The sequence below is a fragment of the Dipodomys spectabilis genome, unplaced genomic scaffold (assembly GCF_019054845.1).
Source record: "Dipodomys spectabilis isolate Male_0828 unplaced genomic scaffold, ASM1905484v1 ptg000380l, whole genome shotgun sequence".
Classification (NCBI taxonomy): domain Eukaryota; kingdom Metazoa; phylum Chordata; class Mammalia; order Rodentia; family Heteromyidae; genus Dipodomys; species Dipodomys spectabilis.
Window position 1 is genome coordinate 358,873 of NW_024871057.1, and position 13,695 is coordinate 372,567.

Consider the following 13,695-nt stretch of genomic DNA (forward strand, 5'->3'; position numbering starts at 1 on the left):
TGGGCCTGGAGGCTGTCCCTCAGCTATTCAGCTCAAGACTAGAGCTCTCCCACTTGAGCCAGAGTGCCACTTCTGGCTTTTTCTGTTTATGTGGTGCTGAGGAATCAAACCCAATGCCTCAGGCATGCAAGGCAAGCACTCTATCACTGAGCCACCTTCCCAACTAAGCTGCCTTCCCAGCCCCTACTAAGGACTTTTCTAAACTTCCATAGTTAAAATCTAAAACCTGGTAAAGCAAGCTTTGGAAAGTCAGCAGGACATGATCGCCACCTTGTGTTAAACAGTCTTCATTACACCCCAAGACAACACATCGGACTCTTAACAGTTACAGAATATAGCTTTATTTATAGAATCTTACAAATAAAACATTTACAGTCCACATAAGTTAATTTTCTTTTCTAATTCTTCCCATAACACCTGAGTTATTTAAAAAAATACTGTGATGAAATTGCAGAACTGTAAAAGAGGAAATATGAATAAAAACCTAACCTCTCTCTTGCAAAAAAAAAAAAAAAAAATTACTTAAAAAAGCAGATTTCCAGAATATTACTCAATTCTTTTGGAAGAAGACTTGCCAAAAACAGACCTTAGCCTACCTAAACAGAGAAGTCTTTTCCATCCCAAGTTGAAGGACCATTGAAGTCCCATATGGACACTAGACACAAAATGCCTTTGAGGACAAGGACAGAGGGGAGGTATGCAGTGAGGTGAAAGTGGAACCCTCTTGCCGGCTAAGGGGTCCTTGCTTGTGTTGACAGGAAGCTGGTTCAATTGTAAAGAGAGAGACTGATGGTGTAACACCAGGGGACAAAAGTCCACTGAACAACTCAGTCTCAGACTTCTAATATGTACAGATGCTTGAAACTGCAAATCTACCTTTTAAAAGACAAAAGAAAAAAAAAAGACACTGCCATGTTTTCAATTCATGGGCAAATCTGTGGCCAACGGCAGCAACCTGCTGACTCAAGTGTGTCCACCCCTCCCTCCCAAGCTCTGATTGGGGCTGGCCTCTGCACCCATGCCCTTTCAAGAGGGCTACCCTTGGAAGCAGCTAGCTGTCTGTAAAAGCAAAGTTCATGGGTTGTTTATTGTAGGTGCACAAAAGAAAAAGAAAAACAAAAAAGGCACGCACCCTGTCATTTCATGCTTACTGTTCAACTTGTTAAAAGATTTTAAGCTTCTCTCCTAAATGAAGAAAACTCACTAACTCTTAACTCCATATTCTACTCAAGAAAAATGGTTATATTAACATTTTAATACATCAATGTGAGCTAGGTAAAGCAAAACCTTCCACTCTTTTTTTTTTTGGTGATGCTGGGGATAGAACCCAGGATTTCATGCACACTAGGCAAGCACTCTACCACTGAGCTCCAACCCAGCCCTAGAGTGCTATATTCTGCCACCTCCTGAAAGCAGTTTAAAAACAAAACTGAAAAGACAAAGAATCATTATAAACAATAACAACAATGATAATATAAAAAGTTAAATTCTGACATTCAAGGAATTAATTCTTTGGTAAAACTAGACCCCAACCCTTCCAGGATTCAGTCCTGACATTCAATCTAGAATCTTGATTTAGAAATTTCCTCCTTCCTCAGCCTTGTCTCAAAACTTACCCAAGTCAACAGGCAACAACAGGCGAGACATTTAGCAAGTATCACAACCAGTTTTCTCACTCATCTTCATTTCAGGAATATTCCTAGCAAAGGGCTGATTCCCATGGAGAAGAAAAAAAAGATGCTGCTTTTAATTACTAATGGGACAATTGATATTGGCAATGAACTTGTACTCGTCGGTCATGTGAATGAACATGGCCCCTGGGCTGCAACTGTGGGCACCACTAAGAAAGGCTCCGGGAGAGACTGGCTCCCCAAAGTAGCTAAAGAATCCACATTATCAATATGATAATAATAAATCAATTCACCTAGTGAACCTGGAGATGAGCTCCCCTGGAAGCCAGAGTTATAGAAGGGGGAGAGGAGTAGGGAGGGTGCCACAGTGCAGAGGCTGGTCTATAGCGTTGAAAGACAAGCATACCCATCTGTTTTCTGGAGAGAATTAGAGCGATTCACACTCAATACAGGGTTCACCTTTTTTCTTGTTTGGAGCAAAGGAGGAAGTGGTAACCTAGCCAGTACCTTTAATTCCTATTCACAGCAATGGCACCTGCAATGCCATAACTCACAATCTTGACCAGAGTCCCGAATCCCTTAGTACTCAAACTTTTATTCATATGATTAGCAAGTCCTAAGTTATGCCTGATTACCCTTTGTCATAGTAAAGCACAAACTGCTGCATCCCAGTTCTTCAATTCAGCTTGCTATTCTAAAGCAGAAGACGTGTCCAGGGATAGGAAGTGTGTGCGATCTCCCCCTCTAATACAAACAAATGTGCTCAGAATGTGCTTTAAGGGAGGCATTAAAGTCTTAGAAGAAGGAAACTGGGAAGAGAAGGTGGAAATCACTGCAAGACCAATTGTTTTCTGTGGATCTTCTGCCTCTCCATTCTGTCAGTGTTAATTAACCAAAACAGAAGAGGTGACCCAGGGAAGTAAACCTCCACATTAGCTCTCGCGACAGTCCTGAGGCGCCAGGTACTGCACATAACCAACACCCAGCATCCAGCAGGAACAAAGGAACATTACAAGACTATTTCCCTCCTCACTCAGGCTGATCCTTGCCTCTCTCTGCCTGCCCTGCTGAGGTGCTCTGACTTTTAGTTCACACTGACAGAAGTTACAGGCAATGAAAAGACTGGGGAAATGGTAGGGATTTCTGTCTCTTGCTCATTCTCTCTAAGAATAGAAGAACCTATTCTCAAAATGAGCCAGCTTGAGGTCCAAAGAGTACATTTTGATTGATGGGTCCCAGAGTATGAATGCCTGGTATTTATAACCAACCTATGACCATGGGCTCCATTTTTACATGTAGGGTATGAAATTCAAAATCTCTTGGTGCTTCTTCTAAGAGAGAAAGGCCAGAGTAGCCAGAGAGAAAAGGGAAGCTTGTCCTGTACGTGGCATTCAGGTTCTAGAATCCTTGTGAGAGGAGGAAGCTAGGCACTACCTAGAGAATGGTTATCAGGGGCAACTTCTTCCTAAGACAGAGTATTTTAAAACAGCTGACATCTGAACAAAGGCCGGCAGTCTGAGTCAAGTTCTAAGGGAACTGCCTCTTCCAGGTGTTTTGTGGATGCTGAGTCCTCAGGCCGGGGACTAGATACAGCCCACGGCCCGACGTGCAATCCCGCTGACTTCCGGCAGGGTCCTACCCGATCTGGATTTGTTCTGAGTATTTAGTGAGGACCAACATGATAGTGAAGCCCGTGAGCAGGCCCAGGTTCTGGATGGCAAAGGGGATCAGGACGCTGCCCTTCCTCTCATCCTCCTGGCAGACCTCATTCATCTCAGGAAACTGAGAAAAGAGAAATGGAAGAATAGAAATTCACCTTTCTTTACCATCTAAGAATGGGACAATTTTGGGGTATATTGCAGTTTGGTTGACAAAATGGGCAGCAGCAGTAGCTAGGACTTGAATGTGACAGCATCCCTCCCAAGTGTTTCCGGTGATTACAGCTACACAGGTAAAATGCAGCGCTGAGCATTAGTCAAATAAATTCTTGAGTTATTGATAAGGTTAATATAGAAAATGACCTAGTCATTAATAAAACTGAAAGAAAGCCTGTAGACTTGAATATTTAAATGCTGGCTAAAGACAAAAATCCTGTTTTAGAAAAAAAAAAGTCTTCAAAAACACATGAAAAATGGCTAGGGATATAGTTCGGTGGTACAATGCCTACTTAATATGTATAATCTTGGGTTCAATCTCTAGCACTGCAAAAAAAACAAAAAACCAAATAAACATTTGAAAAAATATATTTTTACTACAAAATGTCATCACTGGAGACCTCTTGGAGAAATCCAGCAATTGTATAAGGGGTCAGAGAATGGGCTAACACAGGATTTAAGGTCAAGGGCTGCTAGGTCAATAAGGCCAGTGACAAGGTGAAGCTGATTAGATACATTGTATACATGAATGGAAATGTCACCATGAACCCCCTCCCACAACAAATTTCAAAAGAAGACACACTTGGGCTGGGAAGGTGGCTCAGTGGTAGAGTGCTTGCCTTGCATGCATGAGGCCCTGGGTTTCATTCCTCAGCACCACATAAGAAAAAAAAGCCAGACGTAATGCTGTGGTTCAAGTGGTAGGGTGCTAGCCTTGAGCTGAAGAGCTGAGGGACAGTGCCCAGGTCCAGAGTTCAAGCTCCATGACTGACAAAAAAAAAAAAAAAAAGACTGCTGGGAGCCAGTGGGTCACGCCTGTAATCCTAGCTACTCAGAAGGCTGAGATCTGAGAATCACAGTTCAAAGCCAGCCAGGGCAAGAAAGTCTGTGAGACTCTTATCTCCAATAAACCATCAGAAAAACTGGAAGTGGCACTATGGCTCAAGTGGTAGAGTGCTAGCCTTAAGCTGAAGAGCTGAGGGACAGCGCCCAGGCCCACAGTTCAAGCCCCAGGACCGACCAAATAAAAAAAGGTACACTCACAGCCCCTTCCAAAACCTAATGTGTTCTTAAAAACTATTGCATTAAAGCTGGGTGCTGGTGGCTCATGCTTGTAATCCTAGCTACTCAGGAGGCTGAGATCTGAGGATCTCAGTTTAAAGCCAGCCTAGACAGGAAAATCCAATTAACCACCAGAAAACTGGAAGTGGCACTGTGGCTCAAAGTGGTAGAGCATTAGCCTTAAGCAAAAGAGCTCAGGGGACAGTGCCCAGGTCCTGAGTTCAAGCCCCATGTCCAGAAAACAAAACAAAACAACTACTGAATTGTACATGTCAGATAATTAAATTATGTGATTTATGAAAGATCTCTCAGTAAAGTGACCCAAAACAAAGTAACCAGTGTCCCTTAGCTGTCCTCCTATCCACACATTCAGTCATCTAGTCCAGTTCTGCCTACATAACATAGACCAGGGCATAGACCATGGCAAACTTACCATATCAGCCAGAGATATGTACAAGAACATGCCTCCTGCCAGTGCAAAAATCCAGTTGGCAGAGAAGTGGCTGCCGGCCAGGATGCCAAAGGCCAGACCCACATAGCAGCAGCAGGCAGAAAGGAAGTTGAAGAAGAGAGCCTGCTGGATGCTCATGCCAGCATTGAGCAGGATGACAAAGTCTCCTACAGGGGGAGAGTAAGAAGAGGACGGTGGTTGAGTCGGCACACAGAGAACATCGATGAGTCATTCTGCTTAAACCATGGATGAAGTCTGAGTAAAAATAAAGATAGCCCCAGACTGCTATGAAAGAGGAAGACACCTCGTCTTCCTATTCAGGAACTGTCTTCATCTGTCACACTGGCAAGCACACTGACACATTTCCAGCTTAGATGCTGGAAATAACTTGGAGGGTTTTTAAAGTAGATGAGCAACTACCAATGACCCCATTGACAGTGAAATAAAATGAGCTCTCCAACAAAATTAAGAGGGAGAAAAGTTAGTTACAAGCCAATAAAGGCCAGGATTTGATTGTGAGTTCAAGTCCTGGTACCAGCACCAAACAAAAACCTTCCAGAATCAACCAAACCTCTGCACTCTAAACTATGATCTGTACAACGGTTATAGTGGTTGGATGTGCAGAGCTTAGTGGAGGTGTTAAATGCAATGTGTACTGTGAGGAGCGGGAAAGTAGGTGGGGGGGCTGTGGTGAAGGAGTAGGTACAGTGGGGGGACTCTTAACTTACCCAGTTCATGTGGGAACTCCTCACAGAGAATGGCTACTGAGGTGCTGACGCCCTGAAACACGGACACGGTGAAGGAGGCGCCGATGGCCAGACCGTCAATAAAATTGTGGAGGCCATCACTGAGGGTGATCATCCAGGCCAGGGTACCAATATCAGAGTAGCGAACACCTTTCAGCCAGTAGCAGGCACTTTGGGATGCCTGCAGGTCCTAGGAGAAAGCACATGCCCAGGGCCACAGAGGGTTACAGTGTGGACCCCCTGCCTGTCTCCCTTAGGTCATGACCTTGCCTTTTGTTTTTTTGGCCAATCCTGGGGCTTGAACTCAAGGTCTCGGCACTGTCCCTGAGCCTCTCTGTGCTCAAGGGTAGCGCTCTGCCATTTGAGCCACAGTGCTACTTCTGGGCTTTTCTGTTTATGCAGTACTGAGGAACTGAACCCAGGGCTTCATGGAGGCTAAGAAGGACTCTACCACTAAGTCATATTCTCGCTGACCTTGCCTTTTATTCCCCTATTCTTGAGAAAGGTCTTATTATTCTGACCACGCTAGTTAGCAACTCCTCCCACCTCAGCGTCCCAAGGACTACAGGCTTGTGCCAATCCACCTAGCTGAGACCATTATCTCCTAAAAGATCCTCTTGCAACTGATGGCCACTAACCTGCACGGAGAGTGAGCCTACAATGACCTTCTCGTCCAGCCCAGGGTCCTTGCCATCCAGCTCGCTGTCGCAGTGCTGAGGGATCATGTGGTCCAGATCCCCATTCTGTAGCTTCTCGGTCACACCCTCTTCCTGGTCCTTCTTGGAAGGAAGCGTGTCAGATGTGAAATGGTTATGTCCATGATGATGCTAGAGGGACAACAGGGAGGGGGTCAGTGTGACTGTTCCCCAAAACACCAGCCCAAATGGGCATCTGCTTAGATTTTACTGGGGGGACCTCATTTCTACATCCAAGGAAAGCTAAACAGGCCACATAGGGACACAAGGGAAGCTCTTACCTACAGCAACTCGCCAAGTGGGAAGGCAGAGATAAGAGTGTTAAAGTATCAAAGTAGACCTGTGAGGACATCACCCAATCCAGTGAAGATGGCCACTGTTCTAAGTGCTCAGAGGCCCACCTTCATAAGGGCTATACCCTTTCAGCTCAACCACCATTTCAGCACCAATCACATGCCAGTAACTGAAGAAAGCTTTTTGGAACTATATACTACTAGTCAACATCAGCCCTATTTTTTTTTTTTTGTACCAGTTCTGGGGCTTTAACTCAGGACCTGGGCACTATCTCCTAGCTTTTTCTGCTCAAAGCTAAGTGCTCTATACCACTTGAGCTACAGATCCACTTCTGTTTTTTTAGTGGTTAAATGGAGACAGAAGTCTCCAGCGATTTTCTGCCCAGACTCTGTTTGAATTCCAATCATCACATCTAAGTCTCCAGAGTAGCTGGGATCACAGGGATGAGCCACTGGCTCCCTATAGCCCTTGTACTGATTACACAATGTTATCATAAATATATGTGTGTATACACATACACATCTATCTATCTATCTATCTATCTATCTATCTATCTATCTATCTATCTATCTACCTATCTATCTATCTATCTATCTATGTGCATATATATAAAATCTTAGCTCAGGACAAATTACCACTATTAGTAGTGGGATTCACTGGCCAAATCCATTTCTAGTCCAACTTCTGCTCCACAAATATCCTTCCATGGGCTGATCCTGGTTTTAAGACCTCTGTCATTTCTCATATAACTTGGCAGAAATCATGAACCACTGGTACAGTACCATACCAGGCCCCCACAACAGTGTGTTGTGAGGCAGGTGGTTTTCCTAGAAACCCCTTTATAAGCAACTGGGCCTCACCTCGTTTTTTGGCTTAAGAAGCATCTTCAAGATCTTCTCTGTGAAAAAGAAAAGGTAGAAGCCCCCAAATACTACCGCAGACTTGGAGACATAATCATCTTTCAGTGGGTTGAAACCAAAAGCCTGTGGACCCAGGAAAACACAATGAGTTGAAACAAACAAAAAGCCTTTGCTGGTTGTCTTTTACCTCCTAACTGTTCCTTGACTCTAATAAAGGAAAAAGCTGTCCTGTGGCCTATGATAACTTTGTAGACTGCCCATTAGCAAAATCTAATCTTGATGTTTCCCGGATGTGAGGTCACTATCCTGGCTGGGTTCCTTCTTGCTCACCTTCTGATGCTGAAGCCATTTTAATCTCAGGAAAAAACAGTCCTGTAGATGGTTTTCTGTTTTTTTCTTTCTTTGAGGCCTGTCTAGGCTGGCCTCAAATTCCCTATTTTCCTTCTTCATCTATCTAGTGATGGGATTACAGGCATGTACCACCATGCCTGGTAGTTCTCTACTTTTACTGGAAACCCTATCTTAATTTCTTTTGGTGTTTAGCTTTAAAAGCTATCCTGTCAGCAAATTCCATGTGTCAGCAGAGGTCACTTGTGTTTGTTTTCAGCTTATCTAGTGTCCCTGGCTGACCTGCCTGTAAACACAATGGGAAGTGGCTTAATGATGCCTTCTAAAAAGGGAAAATTCATTCCCCAGAAACCAGTAAGGATTGCAGTGTCTTCCTGACCACAGACCTCACAGGGACCACAGACTAAGAGCAGGCTATGTCTTGCAGGCATCAATCTCAGTGGTATTGCGCAGGGGTTTGAAACAATGCATATTGACAAAGGCTTGTACTCAGGAGTTCAAAGCCAGCCTGGGCAGCACAGGGAGAATTTGTCTTTAAGGAAGAAAAAAAAAAAGGGAGGTGGGGATGGGGAGGAGGGGGGCGGGAGCTGGGTACTGCTGGCTCATGCCTGTAATCTTAACTACTCAGGTTCACAGCTCAAAGCCAGCACAGGTAAGAAAGTCCATGAGACTCTTATCTCCAAAATATTTTTCAGAAAAAGTTGGAAATGTCGCTGTGGCTCAAGTGGTAGAGTAGTAGCCTTGGAACACAAAGAGGCTCAGGGACAGCACCTAGGCCCTGAGTTCAAGTCCCAGGACCAGCAAAAGAAAAAAAAAAGGGAGGGAGTAGTTATTTTGAGTCCTTTTTTGATAATCTCAATTGTTAAGAGGAAGAAAAAGATGGGAGTGGCAATTGGGAAGAATATCCCAAGTTCAACTCCTGATTTAAAGTGCCAAAGCGTCCAGTGACCTGCTTCAGGAAACAGGTCTCTGACATTAACTCCAATCCCAGGGCTTGAGAAAGCTGAGACAGGAAGATTGCAAGTTCAAGGCCAGCCTGGGCTATCTGGCAAGACCTTTGTCTCCAATAAAAATAATTTCTAGCTAAGTGCTGGTGGCTCAAACCTATAATCCTAGCTACTCAGGAAGCTTAGAGCTGAGGATTGTGCTTCAAAGGTAGCCTGGATAGGAAAGTCCGTGAGACTCTTATCTCCAATTAACCACCAAAAAACTGGAAGTGGTGCTGTGGCTCAAAGTGGTAGAGGACTAACTCTGAGCAAAAGACCTTAGGGACAGCTCCTAGGCCCTGAGATCAAGCCCATGACTGACAAAAAATAATAATTGCACCGGGAGGAAAAATTTTTTCATCACAACCCTCTAGTGTTATTTACCAAGAGGTGCAAAGGCCAAGTCGGGTAGAAACAACACAGTCAGACCAGGAGAATGGGAGAATCACAGGGAAAGGCACGGTGGAAAGAGTTAATAACTATCACCTCTCCACACACAAAGCCAGGCAGTATGGCAGAATTCACGAAGCATGCTTTGGGTTTCATGGGACCTGGACTCAGCTTGGGATGTTGGGGGTGGGTGGGAGGGGGGGGGGGTAATCTCATAAAGATCAGGATCACGGGGGAAAAATATAACTTGTTCTGCAGATTTCACAAGAGTTAATCCACTAAAAGCACACACAGCATTTCAGAAAAGATCATGTGTTCTAAGAAGCATGTGGAATCATCTCCTGGTTTTGTCCAGTCCTGCAGACCACCTACAGTGAAATGCCTTGTGCTTATTATAATGAATAGGTCTACTGAAAAGATTACACCAAAGCTGAAGAAGTATCTCCAAAGCTGGCTATCAGACCTTGCAAATACTAGGTTCCTTTCTCTTCTATGGGAGGTTTTTTTGTTGGTCAGTTGCGGGGCTTCAGCTCAAGGAGGGCCACAGCCGCCACTTCCAGTTTTCTGGTGGTTTATTGGAGATAAGAGTCTCACAGACTTTCCTGCCCAGGCTGGCTTTGAGCTGGGATCCTCAGATCTCAGCCTCCTGAGTAGCTAGAATTACAGGCGTGAGCCACCAGCGCCCGGCTCTATGGAAGGTTTTCTCAAGGTAAGCAAAATCTGATTGTTATTTTAGTGATTCCCTTTGCCCCCAAACTCCCTACTGAGAACTGGTCTTTTTATTGAGACCCATGGATTCTACTGATGTGTTTATACTTCTCTGCACCAAAGCCTCAAACTGACAGCCATGAAATAACATACCTACAATACTTCTTTTCATGAACAGTTACAGCACTTTACAGGTACCAGGTGTTTTGCAAATATTAACTCAGTGAACCCTCACAACATGACCTTGAGGTCAATCCTACTGTTTCCCTATTTTACAAGAGGAAACAGAAGCAGAGCGAGGTAAATGGCTGGCTTAGATTGTAAAGGCTGGGATTTGAACCTGGCTCTTAATAACTCTGTCATGTGGCCTCTCCTAGGTCTTGCCTAAGTCCTAGCTTCACTTTCTAAAAAGTGGTAATTACCCAGAGGTCCCCCTCCCGGGGCCTTCCCCCTGGGCTTGCCCACACAGTGTCCTAGCTGATGGGCAAGCTCCAAAGGGAGTGCTCTGGCTTGCCATACCTCGGGGATGAGCTGGAAGAGGGCGTTGGAGTAGAGGGTTCCAATCGCCAGAGCTATGAAGTAGAGCAGCAGCCTCTTGTAAAAGGTCTTCTTCATGAAGGGCACCACGCTAGCCCCCATGAGGGAGCAGAGGGAGATGACGGTGACACAGAGGAGACCGTATCCCCACACTGCCAGCCCACCCGAGACAGGGAGCCAGGCAACCACCATTTGAGGGAAAGCAGATGGAGAGGCAGGGAGGCCACAGTGAAAGTTGTGGATATTAACAAAGGGGACAAAGGAGAAATCAGAGAGACAAGCAGGGAGGGAGAGAGAAATAGAAAATTTGTTAGTGATTCAAATCTGATGAAATTGTCTTCAATCAGTGCAAGAGAAAGGAGTGTGAGGTGGCCTTGGAACCCTGTGACTACCATCCCTTCTGCATTTGGTGGCCTGCCATATCTGCCAGCTTGTGTGATGGCGGCAGGACAGGATGCTGTCTGATCACACATGTGAGGTACCCTCAGGCCTGCCACGGATTTTAACAGATCACAAAAGCACGAGAGAATGCTCAGTAGGCTGCTTTTGTTGATTTACACGTACAATTTGTGTCACAGAGGGCAAATGTGACACTACCCGAGGATGGTTTGGTTCATCCAAAATACAACCAAGTCACATGGAGGGAAGAAGGGACACAGATCAGATAAGACTCAATGTCCATGACATTCAGGTTTTGAACTTCTCAGTTCTTTTGGCTTATTTCCATTGGCTTTCTGAGGGATGCAGAGGTAGAGAACAGAGTTCCAAGACCAGCCTACCATACACACTCACACACACACACATGCACGTGCGCGCGCACACACGTGCACATACACACACACACACACACCCCACACAATTTCAAATGTATTACCCAAGGTGACACACTCTAGGCTATGAGTCCAGTCCCAGAGAAGGGCAGGACAGAGCAGAGCTGGTGTGACACTCCCTGAAAGCCACAGGGTAGATCATGTACAATGAATGACAGGAATTTCATTCAAACAGGCAACGATGATTTTTTTTCATTTCAAATCTTTAAAAAATTAATAAGTTCAAATTCTGGAGCTGAAAAAATAGCCCAAGATGAGGCCTCCCTAGAGAAGGGACCCAGGGGGATCCACGATGATGGAGCTAGGGATTCTTAAACCATTTCTTCCTCCAGGAACTGGCGAGGTATGACACCCTGTTTGGCCCCTTCTCAGGTGAGTCTTTTGAATAAAAAGGGACAGGAAGCCACTGACATGGGCTCTTTATGAAAGGCAGTCCCACTATTCCAAAAAGAAAAGACCAGATGTCTGAAATACTGTTGTAATACCCCTATCTGAAAGGAAATGATGGGTAGACTATCAACTTGGGTCTTATTTTTATAGCTCCTCAGTGATAACAATTAAAAACAAAATTACCAAACAGTAAAAACAGTTAAGTAAGGGTACCAAGTCAGCCCTATCAGGAAGAAATCAAGATGCAAGGCACAAGAGATTTGAGTTCTCCTTTTTTTTTTTTTTTTTTGGGTATGTTTAATTTTGCTTATTTGTTTTTATCAAATTGCCTTTGCTCATATATACACACACACACACATATATAATCCGCTTAAAAAACAGGATCCTAGCTACTCAGGAGGCTGAGAGCTGAGCATCAAGGTTCAAAGTCTGTTTGGGCAGAAAAGTTCACAAGACTTTTGTCTCTACATATCCAGCAAAAAGCTGGAAGCAGAGTATGGCTCAAGTGGTAGAGTACCAGCCTTAAGTGAAAATGCTAAGCAACAGTATTCAGGCCCTGAGTTCAAGTCCCAGCACTGGAACACACAAAAAATTAGGATTCTCACTTTTTAGGCCAATTCTACATCTAGATTGGTAACCCTTTCCTCTGCCTCATTCCAGATGGATTGTCAAATGGGGTTCAAACCCAAGTACCCCCAATTTCTTTGGATCAGAGGTATAGTACATAGCACCAAACACAGGGAAAGGCCGACTAACTTCAGCTTCTCTTTGGAGTCCTACCAATGGGGCTTAGGAATGAGACAAACAAAGGGTATAAACGGGGAGGGGTAGAAATGCTAGAAGCCTTGCATCTGACGTCACCTGAAGAGGCTAGAGGTCACCCTGAGTGCCTAGAGGAGAGAAGGCCCTGAGGTCCAGAGTGAAAAGTCATTGGTGCCCCTTGATATGAAGGGCTGGTTCATTTCACAGGTAGTTGTCGGAAATCTAAAAGTATGGGGGGCAAGGAGAGGGGGTCAGCCAGAAGGGAGCTCGGCTATGGCAGCCCAGGGAAGGAGGTCCTGGGTGCCTGTTCTACTGCACCTCTGGGATGAGCTGGAAGAGCGCGTTAGAGAACAGCGTTCCAATGGACAGGGCGATGAAATAAGTGAGCACACGGCTGAAAAACGCTTTCTCTGTGCACGGCAGGACGAGAACTCCCAGGAGAGAGGCCAGGTTAATCAGTGAGACACTGAGGAAACCAAAGCCCCACACTGCGGAGGAACAAGAACAGACGAGGGCCTCCATTACTGATGGCAGCACTCCTGTGGCAGGGCCAGGCCCACAGTGATCTGGGGGCTCCGGGGGAACCCAGGCCGACAGTCCCACCAGCCCCTCAGGAAATGGCTGTTGAGTCTAGTCTCTTATGAGGTGCTGTGGAGAAGTCAAAGTTGCTGTGTCAAAGAAACTTACCTTATAGATGACAAGACTGGGAAGCAAACCAATAATGAAGATTAAATACTGTGAATTAAATGACTAAGAAACAAGGAGACCTAACCATGGCAGCATGTGCTATGGGGTAGCCTTCACTCTATCTGACTTCCGCAGGCAGCCAGGGCCCCACTTGTCATGTGGTGCTTGTTCTCATACTAGGTCAGCCCCTTGTGGTGAGAGCAGATGTACTGGATGGTAAGGGGTGAAGAGGCCAAGGCAGGTCTTTCAGGTTGGTACTCCTGTGGTTTAGTGGGACCAAAAAGAAAAGTAGGGCCAGGTACAGTGGCACTTTCCTACAATCCTAGCTACTCAGGAGGCTGAGAGTTGAGCTGAGGATTGAGATTCAAAGCCAATCTGGGTAGGAAAGTCCATGAGACTCTTATCTCCAGTTACCTACCAAAAAGCTAGAAGTGGAACTGTGAC

General features: G+C 45.2%; 1 protein-coding gene across 3 annotated transcripts in view; it reads right to left on the reverse strand.

Moving 5' to 3' along the window:
* Positions 1-325: 325 nt before the first annotated feature.
* Slc39a14 (solute carrier family 39 member 14) overlaps positions 326-13,695 on the reverse strand; it is a 51,552-nt gene continuing 38,182 nt past the window's right edge. For 2 of the 3 annotated variants that reach the window (XM_042667212.1, XM_042667210.1), the window contains 6 exons: positions 12,883-13,052; positions 7,614-7,736; positions 6,403-6,591; positions 5,747-5,954; positions 5,001-5,185; positions 326-3,413 (listed from right to left, as the gene is read on the reverse strand). In XM_042667212.1, the coding sequence (XP_042523146.1) occupies positions 3,267-3,413; positions 5,001-5,185; positions 5,747-5,954; positions 6,403-6,591; positions 7,614-7,736; positions 12,883-13,052 (1,022 nt within the window). In that variant the 3' untranslated portion in view covers positions 326-3,266. Of the gene's footprint in view, positions 3,414-5,000; positions 5,186-5,746; positions 5,955-6,402; positions 6,592-7,613; positions 7,737-10,564; positions 10,735-12,882; positions 13,053-13,695 lie in introns of all 3 variants that reach the window. The other variant, XM_042667211.1, reaches the window with a different exon arrangement.